This window comes from Hemitrygon akajei, chromosome 17 (assembly GCF_048418815.1).
Source record: "Hemitrygon akajei chromosome 17, sHemAka1.3, whole genome shotgun sequence".
NCBI classification, from domain to species: Eukaryota; Metazoa; Chordata; class Chondrichthyes; order Myliobatiformes; family Dasyatidae; genus Hemitrygon; species Hemitrygon akajei.
Window position 1 is genome coordinate 85,152,731 of NC_133140.1, and position 22,915 is coordinate 85,175,645.

The window sequence follows — 22,915 nt, forward strand, 5'->3', positions numbered from 1 at the left end:
GAGCTATGGTTCAGGTGCAGGATGATGGCAGTTTAAATGGTTTTGGCATGGACAAGATGGACCAAAGAGCCTGTTCCTGTGCTGTACTTTTCTCTGACTCTATGACAAAATTGTAGATGCAAATCTGGTTCTGAAGTCCCAACTCTTTCATAAACAACATTAGGAGTACCCTAAAAATTCTAGTAAAACAGTTTCTAGGCCTTTGATCTACCCACTTTCATCCTCAAAATCTAACATTTACATTATGCTACCTCTCTGAGGAAACCTTCTGCCAATTAGCACATACATCCATGTAGAACACCATTTAGTGCAGAGGTTCTTAACATTTTTTATGCCGTGGACAATACCATTAAGCAAGGGATCCATGGGCCCCAGGGTGGCAACTCCTGACTTAGAGAGTGGCAAAGGGAGACTTCAATGTTTGTCACCAAGAGCAACTACTTACCGAGTGGTAAAAGACCTTACTGCTAAATTGGTTCTCAGGAAGTGATGAAGGGAAAACCTAATTGATGTACATGACAGCAATAGCAAGAATGGCCACCATACTGTCTTTGTTGAGACAAAATCCTTTGTTCACAGCAAAAATACACTTCATTATGCTACTACCACTCTACTAAATGGAGCCAATTGCAAACATATCAAGCCGCTTGGGACTAGGCCTCCATGAGTTTATATGGGCCTCAGAATTGTACTCATTCCCCTGCTCCACCATTTCCATCAACCAAGTGACTGGCTCTAGTTAGATGAAGAGTGCAGGAGGGCATGCCAGGAGCAGTAGCAGGCATGCCCCAGAATGAGAGATCAATCAATGAAGTTACAAGACGGGTACTGAAAGCCAGACAACAGAAACAGACAGAGCTCGGTAATCCCACAACCTTAAGATCTGCAGTCCTACCATGCTCAGTCATGAATTCTGGGGAATAATTAAACAACTCACTGGAGGAGGAATCCCACTGTTGGTAGAATCCATGACAACACGGATACATACTAAATGTCAGCAAGACCAAGGAGGAGTTGATTGTGGACTTCAAGAGGAGGATCAGGGAGCACACTGCAGTTCTCATTGAGGGATCAGCAGCAGATAGGGTGAGCAGCTTCAAGTTCCTAAGTGTTGATATTTTGGAGGATTTACAGTGCCTATAAAAAGTATACACGCCACCCCCCCTTGGAAGTTTTCATGTTGTTTTACAACAATGAATCACAGTGGATTTTAATTTGGCTTTTTTGACACTGATCAACAGAAAAAGACTCTTTTGTGTCAAAGTGGAAACAGTTCTCTACAAAGTAAATTAATTACAAATGTGAACACAAAATAATCAATTTCGTAAGTGTTCACCAACCCCCCATGTCAGTATTTAGTAGATGCGCCTTTTGCAGCAATTAGAGCCAATCTGTGTGGATAGGTCTCTATCAGCTTTGCATATCTGGACACTGCAATTTTTCCCCGTTCTTTCCAAAACTGCACAAGTTCTCTTGCAGACTGCATCAGGTTTTCCTCCAGGATTTCCCTATATTTTGCTGCATTCATTTTGTCCTGTACCTTCACAAGCCTTCCAGGGTCTGCTGCAGTGAATGTCCGCACAGCATAATGAAGCTAACCATGCTTCCCGGTAGGAATTGTGTGTTTTTGATGATGTGCAGTGTTTTTATCTTATGGCAAACATAGCATTTAGTCTGATGGCCAAAAAGCTCAATTTTGGTTTCATCAGACCATAGAATCTTCTTCCAGCTGACTTCAGAGTCTCCCACATTTCTTCTGGCAAACTCTAGTTGAGATTTCATGTGAGTTTTTTTCAACAGTGGCTTTCTCTTTGCCACTCTCCCATAAAGCTGCAACTGGTGAACCACCCAGGCAACAGTTGTTGTTTGGCAGCACTTATTTGTGTGAGCAATCATTTTCAAAAATGAAGCACACCAAGAACCATTTGAGGACAAGATTGATGCCCATCTGGATAATGTCTTGCTCTTCGCATCAACTAGTCTGACACCCAATATTGAGAAGCTTTCAAGCAACAAACAGCATCAAGTTTCACATTGATTTATCGACTGTTTGCATTAAAATTTTCTTTTTTATTATACTTAATTTACCACCATTCAGTGCATCATGTTCATATGTTTTATGTTTAAATATTCTTTGTGTACTTTTAATAGATTCAAAAGATGATTGAAATAAATAGCAAATAAACTGAGTTCTTTGATTACTAATTGGCATCCTTGGTTAAACACAAATGATTTTCTAGCATGCGTTATTCAATAATTTGAGGCAAAACATAATTAGATGCATTTAAATGGATAATTCCCATATTTCAAGTTTTTTTATGGCATTTATCTGGCCCACTGTCTGCTCGTTAATATGCGATCCGGCCCACAGAGGCAAAAAGGTTGCTGTCCCCTGCCATAGACCCTTACCATTAACCAAGGGGTCTATGGACTCCAGGTTGGGAACCCCTGATCTAGGACATGCTTTATTTGTGTTACTTTGATTTGGGAGAAGATATTGGAGCCTGAAGACCAATGCCCAATTTTTCAGAAACAGTTTCTTCCCCTTGGCATCAAGTTTCCGAATTGGCCATAAATCCACTACTTAGGCATTCCTTGTTTTTTTTGCACCATTTATTTGCTTTTGTATTTTATATTGTGGCGACCCATTTCTTGGCACACCCGAACCGGCTCACAATTAGACAGCGTTCCAGCTAAGGGAGATAGCCTACGGGGGTTTGTGAGTACGTGTCTTTAGGAGCATCAGCGCCCACGGGGGGCGGGTTGAAGGAGGCTTTAAAGCAAGGCTGTTGAGTTCGAATAAAGTTAACTTTGACTGCAGTTTACCGACTCCGTGTCGTTATTTTAGCGCTGTGTGTAGCACACCGCTACAATTGGTGACCCCGACGGTCCAAGCGATCTTTGGACCGGAGATGACCGACGCCGCATCTGTTCATGCGGTTTCGTTGAAACTGCCAAGCTTCTGGATGCTACAACCTCACCTATGATTTCAGCAAGCAGAAGCCCAATTCCACGTTCGGCAGATAACCTCAGAGGACACCCGTTACTACTACGTGGTGAGCTCCCTCGACCAGGACACAGCGGCCCAGGTTGCGGAGTTTGTACAGTCTCCCCCGGCGGACGGCAAGTACACGGAATTCAAAGCCCTGCTCATAAGGACTTTCGGGCTCTCACGCCGCGAGTGAGCTGCCCGTTTACTGCACCTGGATGGCTTGGGAGACAGGCCTCCATCAGCTTTAATGAAGGAGATGTTGTCTCTGGCCGACGGACACACACCCTGCCTCATGTTTGAGCAGGCATTCCTGGAGCAGCTGCCCGAGGACATATGCCTGCTGCTGTCCGACACGGATTTCAGCGACCCCCGGAAGGTGGCAGCCCGGGCAGACTTGCTGTGGAACGCCAAGAAGGTGATTGGGGCGTCCATCTCACTGATCACCCGGCCACGCTCCCAGCAGCAAACCAGTCCAGGCCCGGCCGCAGAGCCCGCTAACCCCAGAGGCAAGGGTGTGGAGCCCAACAAGCAATGGTGTTTCTACCATCAGCGGTGGGGCGCAGAAGCCCGCCGGTGTCGCCTGCCCTGCCAGTTTCCCAGGAAACGCCAGGGCCAGCCGTCGCTGATGGCTACGGTGGCTGGCCGTCGGGATAGCCTCCTGAATGTGTGGGACCAGCGGTCGGGACGCCGTTTTTTGGTCGACACCGGTGCCAAGATCAGCGTCTTGCCTCCGACGAGTTACGACATCCGCAGCAGGGCGCCGGGTCCCCCCCTGAGGGCCGCGAATGGCAGCACAATAAGGACCTATGGCACCCGTCCGGTGCAGCTACGGTTCGGCTCCAGCCAGTTCACGTGGGACTTCACACTGGCCGCCGTAGCCCAACCGCTTCTGGGTGCGGATTTTTTGCGGGCTCACAGCCTACTGGTCGACCTGCCCAGGAAGAGACTGGTTCACGCCGAGACCTTTCAGACGTTCTCCCTGGGTGCAGCCCAGTTGCCAACCCCTCACATCGGCTCCATCACGCTGTCCGACAACGACTTCACCAGGGTCCTGGCGGATTTCCCATCGGTTCTGGCACCGCAGTTCGCGGCAGCCATGCCCCGACACAGCGTACAGCACCACATCACCACCCAGGGACCACCCCTCCACGCCCGTGCTCGGCGACTTCCCCGGATGAGCTCCGACAAGCGAAGGAGGAGTTCAAAAGGATGGAGGAATTGGGGATCATCCGGCGGTCCGACAGCCCATGGGCCTCCCCCCTGCACATGGTGCCCAAAGCGACGGGGCTGGAGACCGTGCGGCGACTACTGCAGGCTGAACGAGGCTACAACATCGGACCGCTACCCTGTGCCGCACATTCAGAACTTTGCAGCAAACCTGCACGGCGCACAGATCTTCTCCAAGGTAGACCTCATCCGCGGATACCATCAAATCCCGATGCATCCGGACGACGTCCCCAAAACGGCTCTCATCACCCCGTTCGGCCTTTTCGAGTTCCTCCGCATGCTGTTCGGCCTGAAGAATGCCGCACAGACGTTCCAGTGGTTGATGGACGCGGTGGGACGCAACCTGGACTTCGCATTCATCTATTTGGACGACATCCTCATAGCCAGCAGCAGTCGTCAGGAGCATCTGTCCCACCTCCGACAACTCTATGCCCGACTGAGTGAATACGGCCTGACAATCAACCCGGCCAAATGCCAGTTCGGGCTCGACACCATCGACTTCCTGTGCCACAGGATTACTAAAGACGGGGCAACCCCTCTGCCCGCTAAGGTAGATGCGGTCCGCCATTTCCCCCGACCCACCACGATCAAAGGCCTTCAGGAATTCGTAGGTATGGTCAATTTCTACCACCGTTTCCTCCCTTCAGCTGCCCGGATCATGCGCCCCCTGTTCGCCTTGCTGTCCGGTCCGGGCAAGGACATTACCTGGGATGAGGAGTCCGCTGCTGCTTTCATTCAAACGAAGGATGCCTTGGCAAACGCCGCAATGCTAGTGCACCCCAGAATGGACGTCCCTACCGCCCTCACAGTGGACGCATCTAATACGGCAGTCGGTGGGGTACTGGAGCAGCTCATCGCGGGCCGCTGGCAACCCCTGGCGTTTTTCAGCAAACACCTGCGGCCACCCGAGCTCAAATACAGTGCTTTCGACTGGGAACTGTTGGCGCTATACCTGGCAATCCGGCATTTCAGTTACTTCTTAGAAGGTAGGCCCTTCACCGCGTTCACGGACCACAAACCACTTACCTTTACGTTCACAAAGGTGTCCGATCCCTGGTCGTCCTGCCAGCAGCGCCATCTGTCCTACTTCTCTCAATACACGACGGACGTCCGGCACATCTCGGGTAAGGACAATGTTGTGGCAGATGCGCTCTCTCGCCCTAACATTCACGCCCTTTCCCAGGGGGTAGACTTTGAGGCGCTGGCAGAGGCACAGCAGGCAGATGAGGAGATCCCGAGTTACAGGACCGCAGTCTCCAGTTTGCAGCTCCAGGACCTCCCCGTAGGCCCAGGTGAAAGGACCCTACTCTGTGACGTCGCCACCGGCCAGCCCCGTCCCGTCGTCCCGCCACCTTGGCGACGACGTGTTTTCGACTCTATTCATAACTTGGCGCACCCCTCCATCCGCACTACCGTCCGGATGGTCTCCAGCAGGTTTGTTTGGCACGGACTCCGCAAGCAGGACCGTGAATGGGCCAGAACGTGCATGCACTGCCAGACGGCCAAGTGCAGCGACACACCACGGCCCCGCCGCAGCAGTTCCACCCCACCCACCGGCGTTTCGACCACATTCATGTGGATATCATGGGCCCTCTGCCAGTGTCATGCGGAGCGCGGCACCTCCTGACTATCGTGGACCGGTTCACAGGATGGCCAGAGGTGGTCCCGCTCACCGACACCACCTCCGAATCTTGCACCCGGGCACTGATCGCCACCTGGGTGTCCCGCTTTGGTGTACCGGCCCACATTACCTCCGACAAAGGCGCCCAGTTCACCTCCAGCCTGTGGTCAGCGATGGCCAGCTTGTTGGGGACTCAGCTGCACCACACCACTGCCTACCACCCACAGTTGAACGGACTAGTGGAGCGTTTCCACCGTCACCTGAAGTCGGCTCTCATGGCCCACCTGCGAGGAGCTAACTGGGCGGACAAGCTTCCCTGGGTCCTACTCGGCATCCGCACGGCGCACCCCTGGTTGTTCCCGGGGAGTTCATACCAGCCCCAATGGGGCGAGAGGAAGAACCCGCAGCAGTCCTGGGCAGACTACGCAAGAGGCTTGGTGCCCTGGCCCCCATACCCACTTCGCAGCATGGGCAGAACCCGACCTGCGTACCCAAAGACCTGCAGAACTGTAAGTTTGTGTTTGTACGGAAGGGTGGGCATCGGCCACCGCTGCAACGGCCCTACGAGGGGCCGTTCACAGTGCTCAGGAACAACGGGTCCACATTCGTGCTGGACGTTGGGGGGGAGAGAGGGAAGTTTTCACGGTGGACCAACTCAAACCGGCCCATGTGGACCTGGCGGAACCGGTCGAGTTTCCGGCACCGCGGCGCAGAGGCCGACCTCCCAAACAGGTTCCGGCCCAGACTGTGGACATTGGGGTTTGTATCGCCGGTTCTGGGGGGGGGGGGGGGGGGGGGGGGGGGGTTATGTGGCGACCCATTTCCTGGCACACTCGAACCGGCTCACAATTAGCCAGCGTTCCGGCTAAGGGAGATAGCCTACGGGGGTTTGTGAGTACGTGTCTTTAGGAGCATCAGCGCCCACGGGGGGGGGGGGGGGCGGGTTGAAGGAGGCTTTAAAGCAAGGCTGTTGAGTTCGTGTAAAGTTAACTTTGACTGCAGTTTACCAACTCCGTGTCGTTATTTTAGCGCTGCGTGTAGCACACCGCTACAATATAGTCATTACACTATACACTGCTGTTTCAACACAAATTTCACATCATATAAGACAGTGATACTAATTCTAATTGTGTTTTTTTGACTATCAGACTGCAATCAGTGAATTTAGACAGCAACAACTCTGCCACAATCGACCTCAACAGTGGTGCCTCAGAGGCCATGTTTTCAGCTCCCTGTGCTACTACCTTATTTTTTTGGTTGCCCATCCTGTTGGGCTAGTTCTTTCATTGATTCTGTTGTATTTATTGTACTTAGTGTGATTGCCAAAAGAAAATAAATCCCAGGGTTGTATATAGTGACATATAGTGTATGTATGTACTTTGATAGTAAATTTACTTTGAAGTTTGAATCTATATACTCATGACTGTGAGTGGAATTTCAAGTAACAATAAGCTGGAGCGCAGGAAGGAGATAGAGAGCCTAGTGGCATGGTTTCATAACGCTCTTTCTTTCAATGTCAGCTGAACAAAAAAGTTGTTTGTTGATTTTAGGAATGAGGGCAGACCATATGCTCCTATTTACATCAATGGAGTTGAGGTCAAGAGAGTTGATATCTTCACATTCCTAAGAGTGAACATCACCAATTAACAATCTTGATCCAACCAAACAGATGTCACCGCCAAGAAAGCCTCTACTTTCTCAGGAGGGTAAAGAAATTTAGCACGTCCCTCTTAACCCTCATCTATTTTTATCAATGCACCATAGAAAGGAAACTGTCTTGGCAACTTTCTTGCCTGTGACTGCAAGAAACCCTAATTTGAGACCACTAGAAACAGCAGAGTTGTATTCACAGCTTAACACTTCATGGAAACCAGTCTCCCCTCAATGGACTATGTTTATGCATCTTGCTGCCTCAGTAAAGCACACTGGACTGATAAGTGGCAAGCCACACTTCCATGGACACAGTCTACATTTCTTGTTGCCTCAGTAAATTAGACTGGACTGATTAACATTCATGAACTCAACTGCCAAGCAGTGGCAATATCTAGCACGGGAAAATCCATTTATCACTCTCTGACATTCAATTTTATTATCTACTCTCCTCTTCCCTAGGTTCTAACATTAATCATTGACCATTACTGCATTAAACAGACATACAGTTGACTACTGTTGTGTATCTACAAAGGGATAGTTTGTTACTAAAGTGAATATTGCAAATGGTGTTGATGCCACTGAGAGATTGGTGGAAGCTGGTTAATTGCAGCTGATCTGTCTGGTAGGGAAATAAAGGACAACAAAATAAAGAATTGCCATGCTTCTCAAATATGGAACAAGACAGGATGAAGAGATCATTACTCCCCAATGCCATTCGGCTTTACAATTCAACCGCCAGGGGTAAGATATGTTAAAGTGCTGGGGTTAGGACTGAGCTTAAGTTACCATTCAATGTATTTTAGTAAACTATTTAAGAACTTTTTAATGCTTTAATTAATGCTTTTTGAGAGGGTGATTTTAGATGCATATCATATTATACTGAGTTAAGTATTGTATGTAATTAGTTTTGCTACAAAAGTGTATGGGACATTGGAAAAAATGTTGAATTTCCCCATGGGGATGAATAAAGTATCTATCTACCTATCTATCTAATTGTTGGAAAATGAAATAAAAATGAATACTGAAAGAAATAATCAAGAAGTGAGATAGCAGTTGTGGAGAGATTAATGACCTTGAGACAGCGTTGGGTCATTCAAGTTTCAACTGGAAAGACTGGTTATCCAAAATGGTTGATTGCAGCATTGAGATCGACGGGTTGTAATAGGAAGGTGAGATGTTAATCTTCGAGCTTTGGAGTTGTACCCAATCAAGGAACTAGTGCTACTAAGGGAGGGAGAAAGTTGGTCGCAGTACTATGAGATTATTCATTACAGTATCAAATAATAATAAAGTTAGTGGATTTTAGACACACTTTTTCTCTGTCCATCAAAGATTCATTTATTATCAAAGTATACAACTTTGAAATTCTTATCCAGATAGCCATGAAACCAAGAAAGAAAAGAATAGCAACACGATCATCAGCCCTGAAATTCCCCCTAACCTGCACAAAAAAATAAAAAAAATCAGAAAGGATCATCAACTCCCAAATCTCCCTCCACCATACAAAAAAAATTGTGCAAAAAACACATTATATAAAGAAAACTATAAAACTGAGGGGAAAAAAGTCTATAGTCCCAAGCCCATATCCAAAATGCAGAAAAACCTGGGTAAAATTCTCCGGGCACAGCAGCAGGCCACATAGGCCTCCCTCTCCAGCAGCAGATGACCCCCACCAGCGATCAGAAGGCAGTCTTCTCTCTCTGGTAGTATAGATGCTTGTTGAATATTTCCAGAATTTTGTGCTTCTATCTTGAATTTGTAGCATCTGTAGTACATGTATTTTGTTTTTGTGCTATTTAATTCACTAGCATTTCTCTTCTATTAATGCCTACCTGTAAAAGCTCTGCTTCTCTCTCCGAAGGGATTGCCTTCTGTCTCATTTGCCTTGTTCATCTTATGTTTTTCATAAAGCTTTTACCAAAACTCAGTTCCACAGCTGTGTGTTAGTTTCTGGCGGTTGGTCATTACCAAAAATATTTATACTTTTTTTTACCTACATAGATGCTGCTTGGCCTCAGTGACCTCAGGACACCAATGAAGTATTTTATTGAAGTTTAATCACTGTAATATATACAGCCCAATGTGCAGAAGAAGCATCATTAAACAGCAATGTGATAGTAACAAGTTAATCTCTTTTGAGTTCAAAAGTCAAGAGGTTATGTTGCAACTTTATAAAACTCTGGTTAGGCCACATCTGGAGTATCGCACCCAGTTCTGGTCACCCCACTATAAGAAGGATGTTGAGGCTTTGGAGAGGGTGCTGAAGAGGTTTACCAGGATGCTGCCAGGTTTAGACGGCCTATACTATCACAAGAGGCCGGATAAACTTGAGTTTTCTCTAGAGCACTGGAGGCTGAGAGGAGATCTGATAGAGGTTTATAAGATTGTGAGAAGCATAGATGGAGTGGTGTTACGAACCCATAGGTTTTGTTTGCTGTGGACTGTCACTTTAAGTGAGTGCTTAAGTGAGGCGGGACTATGATGTCAGTCACCGGCTGACGGTGTTGCTTGTGGATGTTTAAAACACCGAGAGAGAGAGGGAGGGGGGGGGGGGGGGAGAGTGAGCAAGACTGGAAAAAGCCAGTAGCTTCAGCTTGTTGCAGCTGGGGTCTGGAACTCTCCTATGCCCACAAGGGTGGGTTGATTATCGATCCAGTGCACATCGAATGTATGACGGTCACCTCGTATAATCGATGGGAGTGGATTTTGTTTGGGATATCCTGTGGAGACCACTTATGTGTTAACCTTTGCCTGGGAATGTGGTATGGTAATCCTTTGAAGATGATATCCCTGTGGCAAGTCACTTTCGGTGATAATTCATATGTGGATTTGGAATGACAGGATGGATAAACTCTACGGCAACTGTTACCTCAGATAGGATGCCCAATTTTTCATCCTATCAATGTCCTGCTGTACCCTCTGACAGCCCTCCACACTATCCACAACACCTTCAACAAATTTACAGCAAATTTACTAGCCCATCACTCCACTTCCTCATCCAGGTCATTTATAAAAATCACAAAGAGTAAGGGTCCCAGAACAGATACCTGAGGCACTCCACTGGTGACCAACCTCCATGCAGAATATGACCCATCTACAACCACTCTTAACCTTCTGCGGGCAAGCCAGTTCTCGATCCACAAAGCAATGTCACTTTGGATCCCATGCCTCCTTACTTTCTCAATAACCTTGCATGGGGTACCTTATCAAATGCCTTGCTAAAATCCATATACACTACATCTACTGCTCTTCCTACATAAATGTGTTTAGTCACATCCTCAAAAAATTCAATCAGGCTTGTAAGGCACGACCTGCCCTTGACAAAGCCATGCTGACTTTTCCTAATCATATTATACCTCTCCAAATGTTCATAAATCCTGCCTCTCAGGATCTTCTCCATCAACTTATCAACCACTGAGGTAAGACTCACTGGTCTACAACTTCCTGGTCTATCTCTACTCCCTTTTTTGAATAAAGAAACAACATTTGCAACCCTCCAATTTATTGGAACCTCTCCCATCCCTATTGACAAAGCAAAGATCATCGCCAGAGGCTCAGCAATCTCCTTCCTCGCCTCCCACAGTAGCCTGGGGTACATCTCATCCGGGCCAGGCGACTTATCCAACTTGATGCTTTCCAAAAGCTCCATCACATCCTCTTCTTAAAACCTACGTACATGCTCAAGCTTTTCAATCTGCTGCAAGTCGTCACTATTATCACCAAGAGCCTTTTCCATAGTGAATACCGAAGTAAAGTATTCATTAAATACCTCTGCTATTTCCTCCGGTTCCATACACAATTTCCCACTGTCACATTTGATAGGTCCTATTCTTTCACGTCTTATCCTCCAGCTCTTCACATACTTGTAGAGTGCCTTGGGGTTTTCCTTAATCCTGCCCGCCAAGGCCTTCTCATGCCCCCTTCTGGCTCTCCTAATTTCCTTCTTAAGCTCCTTCCTGTTAGCCTTATAACCTTCTAGATCTCTAATATTACCTAGCTCTCTGAACCTTTTGTAAGCTTTTCATTTCTTCTTGACCAGATTTATTACAGCCTTTGTACACCATGGTTCCTGCACCCTACCATAACTTCCCTGTCTCATTGGAACATACCTATGTAGAACTTCACACAAATATTCCCTGAACATTCGCCACATTACTTTTCCTTGAGAACATCTGTTTCCAATTTAAGCTTCCAACTTCCTGCCTGATAGCCTCATAATTCCCCTTACTCCAATTAAACACTTTTCTAACTTGTCTGTTCCTATCTCTCTCCAATGCTATGGTAAAGGAGATAGAATTATGATCACTGTCTGCAAAATGCTCTCCCATTGAGAGATCTGACACCTGACCAGGCTCATTTCCCAATACTAAATCAAGTACAACCTCTCCTCTTGTAGGCTTATCTACATATTGTGTCAAAAAACCTTCCTGAACACACCTAACAAACTCCACCCATCTAAACCCCTTGCTCTAGGGGAGATGCCAATCTATATTTGGGAAATTAAAATCTCCCATCACAACAAGTATAATACATGTTACACTCCCAAAAACCATTGTGCAGACAATATTTATAAAATTCACTCTCTACCCACACCCCTGCTGGAGTCATACATTAAACAGAGAAACTGGGAACAGCCAGGGGAAACGGGTGGGCATTCTTTCGGCTGGAATCCTCCAATCATTCAGGAGTTCAGAGCTGGAAACACTGAATGGTAATTGGGGGGGCGTGTGGTGGAAGGTGTATGGGGGAGACATACCCACTGATGAAAAGGTTGAAAGATTCTGGCCCCCAAGCATGTAGTAAGGAGCATTTGGTAGGTGGCCAGTACTTTAGCCAGAAAAAAGATTTAACAGAATTACCAGTTGGAACACCAGACAATCTGGTCAAAGTATGATGGAATAATTAAATGCGTGCAGGAACAAAAGGTTCCTGAAAAAAAACTAGCAGGACATGTAGATAGGAGTAGAATTAGGCCATTCAGCACATTGAGTCTGCTTCGCCATTCCATCATGGCTGATCCTGGATCCCACTCAAACCCACACACCTGCCTTCTCAGCATATCCTTTGATGAGCTGACCAATCAGGAAACTATCAACTTTTGCTTTAAATATACCCATGGACTTCGCTGCAGTCTCCACTGCAGTCTGTGGCAGAGCATTCCACAGATTCAATTCTCTCAGGCTAAAAAAAAATTCCCCCTTACCTCTTTTCTAAAAGGCTGCCCCTCAATTTTGAGGCTGTGTCCTCTAGTTCTGGAAACTGCCATCAGAGGAAACATCCTCTCCACATCCACCTTATCTAGACCTTTCAACATTTGGTAGGTTTCAATGAGATCCCCCACCTGCATTCTTCTAAATTCCAGTGAGTACAGGCCCAAAGCTGTCAAACGCTCCTCAAATGTTAACCAGTTCATTCCCGGAATCATCCCCGTGAACCTCCTCAAGACTCTCCAAAGGCAACATATCTTTTCAGAGTTATGGGGCCCAAAACTGTTGATAATACTCTGTGTGGCCTGACTAACGTCTTATAAAGGCTCAGCATTATCTCCTTGCTTTTATTTTCTATTCCCCTTGAAATAAATGCCAACATTGAATTTGGCTTCTTTACCACAGACTCAAACTGTAAATTAACCTTCTGGGAGTCTCCTAAGTCCCTCTGTACCACTGATATTTGATTTTTCTCCCCATTTAGGTAATAGTCTGCACTATTGTTCCCTTTTCCAAAATGCATTATCTTACATCTCCTAACACTGTATTCCATGAGAAGCATAAAGAGTACTTGTGTCTATAGATTGATGCACTGATCATGTTAGACTGTACCAAACACTACTTAGGGCACAGCAAAAATACTCCAGCTCTCGTCACCACTCTCTGGAGGGTATAAGAGCAGGAGAAAAGGTGCAAAGACTTACTTTCAGTTATGATAAGAGGCCAGCCAGGCTGGTGTTGCTTTCTGCAGAACAAAGGAGAATGTGGGATGTTTTAGCTGAGACATATAAAATTATAAGGCAGCCTTGCTTTGAGTGACTAGGGATTTTGTCTTTGGACTGAAAGAGGTGGATCGAGGTGTGCAAGATGATAAGAGGCATAGACCAAGTGGATAATCAGCGGTTTCTTCCCAGGGGGCATAAATTTAAGATGAATGAAGGAAAATATATGAGCAATATCAGTAGTTTTTTTTACCCAGAGTGTTAGGTTTGTACAATGCACTGGCTGAACTAATGGTAGAGGGAGATACATTAGGGATATTTAAGAAATTCAAAGATAGGCGCATTAACAAAAGAAAATGGACGGCTATGTGGGAGGGAAGGGTTAGATTGATCATGGAGTAGGTTAATAGGCCAGCACAACATCGTGGGCCAAAAGGGCTATAGGGGCACAATTGAGAGCATCTTGACTGGCTGCATCACTGCCTGGTACGAGAACTGTACTTCCCTCAGTCACAGGACTCTGCAGAGAGTAGTGCGGACAGTTCAGCGCATCTGTAGATGTGAATTTCCCACTATTCAGGACATTTACATATGTGTAAAAAGGGCCCGAGTCAACCCAACCACAAACTGTTCCAGCTGCTACCATCTGGGAAATGGTACTACAGAATAAAAGCCTCCAGGACAGCTTCTTCCACCAAGCCATCAGACTGATTAATTCACGCTGTCACAATTGTATTTCTATGCTATACTGACTGTTCTGTTGTACATACTATTTATTACAAATTACTCTAAATTGCATTCACATTTAGATGAAGACATAATGCAAAGATTTTTACTCCTTATGTAAGTGAGGGATGTATGTAATAAAGTCAATTCAATTCACTGTGCTGTGTTCTATGTTCTTGGGAGGATACACAGACAGAACTTCACTTTCTCAGTGAGTAACTCGGGAAAGAGAGGTTTAAGTTATTTGAAGGAAGGATTAGAAAGAGTTGTGGAAATTTTATTTTATTCAATAAGAATTCACTATAAGAGTAGTGGAGGTAATAACTATTATGTTTAAAATGTATCTGAATAAGCAATTGAAGAGTTGTAACCACAGAGCTGGGAAGTGGATCAACTTAGTTTATTTTTCTTTGGATGCAGCCAAATTACTTTCTGTGCCTTAAAATTCCAGGATTCTATTCCCATTCCCCTTGTACTTTAATGTCACTTTTGGGAACGAGACAATGAACAGGTACCATTCATTCACATATCCGGTTCAGCCAAATGAAATTATACCAGTGTCTATCCAATATCTTAATCAGTCTTAAGTTAACTCTTTTATTTCAAAATAACATTAAAATAAAATTAATAAACACACATCTTCCTCATTTGTTCCTAAGAATTATTGACTGAAATCCCTTGGCATTTAAACAAGCTGTGTTGCAAATTAATTTGCTTTAATATCCCAATGGCATAATTTCATTTTTATTGCATAAATTTCAACATTTCACTCTTGAGAATAACATGAAATATATCAAATTTAGATTTTGCTAATTACCTGAACAAATTTAGAAGAATATCAATACACCCTGTTGATCTTGCCAACGCTTGTCCAATCTCTAAAAAAAAGTGCCAAAAAGCATTTGTTTGGATTTCAATTCATTTCAACTAGGAGACAATGCAAATAGATTAATCAATTAATAGATTAATGAACTGATTAATGAAAGTTGTGCTGAATTAAGGATAGGTCTCGTATAGAGAAGATAGAGGAAAGAATAACAGATACGAGTGGATGTAAACAACATTGAAATTGTTAATATATTGTCCTGACAATGAACAAATTATATTTGAAGCTCAGCTCAGTGTTACAGGTCATAAGTCATGGGACAAAGTGTATAATTATGTTAATGAATGGAACCAAGCTGGACATCACAATGATCCAAATAATTGGCACTGTGAATCAGACAGTAGGGATGCTGCTCCACAGCACCAATGATTGGATTTCAATCTCCACTGCTGTCTATGAGGAATTTGCATGCTCTCCTTTAGAGCACTTTAGGTCATAGAGTTGTAGAGCACTACAACACAGAAATGGGCCCTTCAATCCATGCCAAACTATTAATCTGTCTAGTCCCATTAACCTGCACCCCGACCAGTCTTCTCCCATCCATATACCTATCCAAATTTAGTTCAAATGTTGAAACCAATCCTGTATCCACCACTTCCACTGGCAGCCCATTCCACACTCTCACCACCCTCTAAGTGAAGAAGTTCCTCCTCCTGTTCCCCTTAAATATTTCAACTTTCACTTTGAAACTATGGCTTCTAGTTGCAGTTTCATCCAACCTCATTGGGATGAAGCTTGTTTGCATTTACTCTATCTATACCGCTTATAATTTTATATCATCATGTGCATATTGTGTAACATTGGCGATCATGATCCTTGACCACAATTGCTTGAGGTGAATTTTTCTACATAAGTGGTTTGTCATTGCCTTCTTCTGGTTAGTGTCTTTATAAGACAAGTGACCCCAGCCATGATCTATATTCTTCATTTCAGAAGAAATGTTTAAAATGAACAGCTTTTAAAAAGCGTCAGTTGTGAGTGTTTGTGTTCAAAATACGGTGATTTTTGTCACTGATAGTCAGCAAGAAATAAGCAGTAAGACAATTCAGAACTGTTTTGATCACTGCAGTTTCAAGTATTCAGACTTGGAGATGCCAGAAACGGCCAAAAGTGAAAATAAAATGAGTTCCCTGATTCAACAAGTTAGAAACTATGAAGAATTTGAAGTTTTTGACAATCACCTTGAATGTTACAATGAAAATAAAGATTTGGAGGAGCAGTCGTCTAAAGCATTGTATGAAAATAGTCCATTCTCTGCACAAGTTGTCTGCACTGATTTTGTACATTTTTAGTCAATCAAACCAACAGGGAAAATGAATATCTCCTTTGTTAACTATTAGGAACTAATACAGTTTTATAGCACTGTAGAGGTTTTGGTAGTGTTCTAATTTGTTCTTTATTTCATTTAAATACATAAATTGTTACTCAGTGAAATGGTAGTTTGTGTTTATACATTTTAACTATCTCCATGAAACTATGGCCAATTGGGGCAGCTGCTTAATTGAGCCAAAATGTACTACTACTGATGTGTCCCAATTAACTGGAATGCACTGTATTACAACAGAAATCTGCTGTCAGGGTCACTACAATAAGCAACATTGTTTTATGTCATTTAAAACAACTAGGGCTCTTAAGATCCTGTAGTTTCCAGACTCCAAACCATCCAGGGAGCTAGTACAGCAGCTGGAAGCTCAAGGAATGTGGCTTATAGTGAAGACTGTAAGTAAAATGAATCCTGAGCCCCAGGGCTTTCCCCTCCCATCTCTGGAAAGTAAAAACCAAAACCTCAGAAAAGATTGCTGTACTATCACTGTTATATACAGTGCTTCACAGAGATATGGCTCAGCTTGCACTGGGCACAGCACTCCAGCCTGAGGGCTTCACTGTTCACCACATGGAAGAGGTATGGTCAAGGGAGGCACAGGGGTGTTTATAGAACTCTTTGTTGGACTGAACCATACTCAGGGATTCATCTTCAGATCTGAATGAATACATCATGGCCATCACCCACATTATCAAAACCTGAGTGGATGAGTGCGTGCCTTCGAGAACATACTCAGGCTTCCCAAACCAGGTATTCTGGATGAACCAGGAGATTGGCAGTGTGCCGAGGGCCAGATCTGTAGCATTTAGGACCAGTGGTCCAGAATCCTTTAAGAATCCAGGAACGCCCTACAGAAAGCCATTATGAGAATGCAATACCAATTCCATGTGAAATTAGAGCCACAATTAGACACACAGCAGCTGTAGCATGTTTTTCATGCCATTATTTCTTATAAGGTGAAACCTTACAGTGCAAATGGCAGTGACATTCACTCCTGGTTGAGCTCAACACGTTATGCATGCTTTGAAAGAGAGAATAACACTGCATTTCTGTGAATCCCCACAGACGACCCTGTGATTTCTGTCTCAGAGGCTGAACATTCAAGAGAGTGAACCATGCAGGTTGCCAGTTCCTGATGGTGCACCTGGCCAGGTACTGAAAACCTGTGCCAACCAACTGGCTGGAGTGTTCAAAGTCATTTTCAACCATTCACTACTGTGATCCGAAGTTCCCATCTGTTTCAAAAGGGCAGCAATCATACTGGTGCCCAAGAAAAGCAGTCAGCTGCCTCAATGATTATCACTTAGAGAAATTGGTTATGGCTAGGATTATCTCCTGCCTGAGAAAAGACTTGGACCCACTACAAGTGAAAGCGAGGCGAGCGGGCAGGAGACCATGCCAGGAAAAAAGCAAGCCCTAGCCGGCCGGCTCGCCCATCCATTCTGCTCTCCAAAAGATATTAAATTGGACTATATCTGTGGCAACGCAATACTCAACGTGAGTACAAAAATGGACGGAATCCCAGACGCCACCATTCAGCTATTTATGTAACAGATTTTCCCCCAAGCCAAAGGACTACTAACCTACTGCTGTGCCTGTTGTCTTGTTTATTATTTATTGTAATGCCTTCACTGTTCTGTGTACTTTATGCAGTCCTGGGTAGGTCTGTAGTCTAGTGTAGTTTTTGTGTTGGTTTATGTAGTTTAGTGTAGTTTTTGTATTGTTCATGTAGTACCATGGTCTTGAAAAACATTGGCTCATTTTTACTGCATATTGTACCAGCAGTTATGGTCAAAATGACAATAAAAACTGACTTGACTTGAGTTCACCTATTTGCAGGAACAGTCTACAGCAGGCACAATCTCACTGGCTCTTCATTCTGTTTAGGAATGCAAAGTCAACAGCAAAACCTACACCAGTGTTGTTTATTGATAATATATCAATAGTATTGAACATCATCATCTCCCCAGTATTAACTATCAAGCTCTAAACCAGGATCCTTGTATTGTACCTCCCTCTGCAACTGGATCCTTTATCATCAGGAGACTACAGTCAGTTCAGGTAAGCAGTAACATCTCCTCCTTGCTGACAATCAACACTAACACACCTCAAGGATGTGTGCTAAACCTACTTCTCTAAACTCTCTACACCCACAACTGTGTAACTAGGCATAACTCAGACACCATCTATAAATTCTCAGATGACACCACTGTTGTTGGTAAAAGCTCAGATGGCAACAAGAAGCATACAAGAGTTATATAGATTGGCTGGTTGAGTGGTGTCACAACAACCTCACACTCAACGTCAGCAATATCAAGTAATTAATGGCGGACTTCAGAAGGGGTAAAATCTCAGATGACAATTCAGAACTCTAGAGAACATGCACCAGCTCTCAATGAGGAGTCAGCAGTGAAAAGGATCCGCAGTCACAAATTCCTGGCTGTTAGTATCTCCAAGGATCTGTTCTGATCCCAACATATTGATGCAATCATGAAGGCATGCCATCAGCTCTAGGAATTTGAGATTTGGTACATCATCAAAGACTCATGCATATTTCTATAGATTTACAGTGGAGAGTATTCTGATTGGCTGCGTCACCAATTGGCATGGAGGCTCCAGAGCAGAGGAACATAAAAGGCTGCACAGGCTTGTAGATTCAGCCAGTTCCATATTGGCACAAATCTCAGTATCTTCAAGGGGCCGTGCTCAAGGAGGCGGCATCCATCACCAAGGACCCTCACCATCTGAGACATGCCCTCTTCTCAATGCTACTGCTAGGGAGGAGGTACAGGAGCCTGAAGACTCGCGCTCAATAATTCAGGAACACCTTCTTCCCCACCGCCATCGGTTCCTGAATGATCCCTAAACCCAAGCACATGACCTCGTTTAATTTTTGTTTTGCATCATTTATTTTGTAATTCATAGTAATGTTATATCTTTGCAACGTACTGCCACAAAACAATTTATCTCACGTTATATGACCTGAGCCTCATTTTATTCCTGTGCACATGCTAATAATACCTCCTAAAAAATCCCTGCTTTTCCAAATGCAAGTAAATTTTCTCCAATAATTTTCTCACCACTTAAGTAAGACTCATTGGCCAATAAATAATGATAGGCTTTTAAGGGAGATTTATTGCAACATTCTTAAAATGCAGAATGATGAACTTCAATGAAAGGAAACCAACACTTGTGTCAATACTGAGGCACACTGAAACAAATGGGGCAGCTATTTTGAGAAAAATTTGGAGGAGGGCTTAAGGTTCAGAAGCAGGTTCTTGATTCAAAAGCAGACAATTAAATTAGGAATTCATAAATCAAGACAAAAATGGGAATCTGGTCTGAATGTTAAAACTGATGGAAAAAATTGGTCAAGATTATGTTCTGATAGTATGAGAAATACAATAAATGTTCGACTTAGATTAATACAATATAATTTTTTACATCAATTATATATAACACCACAGAAAATAAATAGATTAAATTCAAATATGTCTGACCAATGTTTTTGATGTAAACAACAAATTGGTACTTTTTTACATTCTACCTGGTCTTGTTTAAAAATTCAACCATTTTGGATTAATTTAAGACTTTTATTGGAACAAATTATTGGAGTACAACTCCCACATAGTCCATTATTATTTTTATTAGGAGACATTGAAGGGACAATAACGAAATTTAAATTGAATAAGTATCAGAAAAAAATTATAAAAATTGCTTTGGCAGTAGCCAAAAAAGTTATCGCAGTTATTTGGAAATCTGATTTAAATTTAACTATGGATCGTTGGAATAATGAAATATATAGTTGTATTCCACTTGAAAAAATTACGTATAATCTAAGAAATGAATATGATATATTTTTGAAAATTTGGTCCCCATACTTACAAAAGATAGGATTAGATACATAGGTCCTTTGAAGATAAAATTATAGTAATTGGGGAAAGTGAAAATAAATATCAAAATTATTTTGAACTCCATGGAGCATGTGGGGATCCTCTGATATCCAGGCAATCTTTCTTTTCTTTCTTTTTTTTTCTTTTTTTAGATAAGGGTTAAGGGGGGGGGAGGGTTAATATCATTTTTCTCACTATTTTATCACCACATTTATTCTTTGTAATCTCCAAAATTTAATAAATAAATAATATTTTTTTAAAAAAGCAGGTTCTGTAGGAAGCAAAAGGCTAAACAAGGAAAGCATAGAACCATAGAACACTACAGCACAGGCCCTTCAGTCCTCCATGTTGTGCTGACCTATATAATCCCTAAAAAAGGACTAAACACACACTACCCCATAACCCTCCATTTTTCTTTCATCCATGTGCCTGTCCAAGAGGATCTTAAATACCCCTAATCCCTGGCAAGTCATTCCAGGCACTCACAACCCTCTGTGTAAAAAAACTTACCCCTGATGCCTCCCCTAAACTTCCCTCCCTTAATTTTGTACATATGCCCTCTGGTGTTTGCTATTGGTGCCCTGGGAAACAGGTACTGACTATTCACCCTATCTATGCCTCTCATAGGCATAGGAAGTCTAGGAAAGGTGGCAATCGGAACCAAGATGCTGAACGATGAGTCTATATTTGTAGAAGAAAATAAATCCTTCACATTTGACTAATGTGAACAGGATGTAGTATTTCTAAAAAGAGAAAGAGTGATTTTTTTTTTTAACATGGGCTGGACACAAGATGAATTTAAAGAGTATATAAAGGGTAAAAGAGAGCTGAGAGTAGATATAGGACCAATGGAAAATGATGGAGATATTGTAATGAGAGACACAGAGATGGCAGAAGAACTGAATGCATATTTTGCATCAGTCTTCACAGTGGAAGACATCTGCAGAATACCAGATATTCAAGAGTGCCAGGGAAGTAAAGTACTGTATGTGCAGTGAAAATTATGACTGAGAAGGTGCTCAGGAAGCTTAATGGTCTGAGGGTGGGCAAATTTCCTGGACCGGATGAAATGTACCCTTGGATTCTGAAGGAAGTAGCTGAAGAAACTGCGGAGGCATTAACAGTGATCTTTCAAAAATCAATAGATTCTGGCATTGTACCGGATGACTGGAAAATTGCAAATGTTACTCTATTATTTAAAAAAGATGGGAGGCAGCAGAAAGGAAACTATAGACCTGTTAGCCCGACATCAGTGGATTGTTCGAATTGATAGTTAGGGATGAGATTACGGAATACCTCAAGGCACATGACAAGACAGGCCAAAGCCAACATGGTTTCCTGAAAGGAAAATCCTGCCTGATTAACCTACTGCAATCTTTTGAGGAAATTACAAGCAGGGTAGACAAAGGAGATGCAGTGAATGTGGTGTACTTGGATTTTCAGAAGGCCTTTGACAAGGAGCCGCACAGGAAGCAGCTTAGCAAGATAAGAGCCCATGGAATTACAGGGGAGTTACTAGCATGGGTAGTTGGCTGATTGGCAGAAAACAGAGATTGTGAATAAAAAGATCCTATTCTGGCTGGCTGCCAGTTACCAGTGGAGTTCCATAGGGGTCAGTGTTGGCACACCCTGCTTTTTACAATGTATGTCAATGATTTGGACTATGGGATTAATGGATGTGGCTAAATTTGCAGATGATACAAAGAAGAGGAACGGGTAGTGTTGAGGAAACACAGAGCCTGCAGAGAGACTTAGATAGTTTAGGGGAATAGGCAAATGAAATACAATGCTGGAAAGTGTACGGTCATGCACTTTGGTGAAGGAAATAAACAGGCAGACTATAATTTAGATGGAGAGAGAATTCAAAATGCAGAGATGCAAAGGGACTTGTGAAGGATACCCTAAAGATTAACCTCCAGGTTGAGTTGGTTGTGAAGGCGGCGAATGCAATGTTGGCATTCATTTCTAAGGTATAGAATATAAGAGCAGGAATGTGATGTTGAGGCTCTATAAGGCACTTGTGAGACCACACTTGCAGTATTGTCTGCAGTTTTGGGATCCTTATTTTAGAAAGGATATACTGATGTTGGAGGGTTCAGAGAAGATTCATGAGAATATTTCCAGGAATGAAAGGGTTACTGTATGAGGAACATCTGGCAGCTCTTGGACTGTATTCCCTGGAGTTCAGGAGAATGGGGGTGGGGGGGGGGGGGGGGGGATCTCATAGAAACTTTCCGAACATTAAAAGGCCTGAAGAGATTAGATATGGCAAAGTTATTTCCCACGGTAGGGGAGTCTAGGACAAGAGGATGTGACTTCAGGATTGAAGGACGTCCATTTAGAACTGAGATGGGGAGAAATTACTTTAGTCAGAGGGTGGTAACTCTGGAATTTGTTGCCACGAGTGGCTATAGAGGCCAAGTCATTGGGTGCATTTAAGGCAGAGATAGATAGTTTCTTGATCAGCAGGGCATCAAAGGGTATGGGGAAAAGGCAGGGGAGTGGCGATGACTGATAGAATTAGATCAGCCATGATTGAATGGTGGAGCAGACTCGATGCGCGGAATGGTCTATTTCTGCTCCTATATGTTATGGTCTTATTTGACCAATCTTAAATCTTCTTGGACTAATCCCACAACTTAATTCAGAGTAACCCTACAAACT

At 43.7% G+C, this 22,915-nt stretch overlaps 1 protein-coding gene across 1 annotated transcript in view; it reads right to left on the reverse strand.

The window, feature by feature from the left end:
- The window catches only part of terb1 (telomere repeat binding bouquet formation protein 1), a 155,842-nt gene that overhangs the window by 100,628 nt on the left and 32,299 nt on the right, over positions 1–22,915 (reverse strand). Inside the window, exon 6 of the mRNA XM_073069668.1 lies at positions 14,966–15,026. Within this exon, the coding sequence (XP_072925769.1) occupies positions 14,966–15,026 (61 nt within the window). The remainder of the gene's footprint in view (positions 1–14,965; positions 15,027–22,915) is intronic.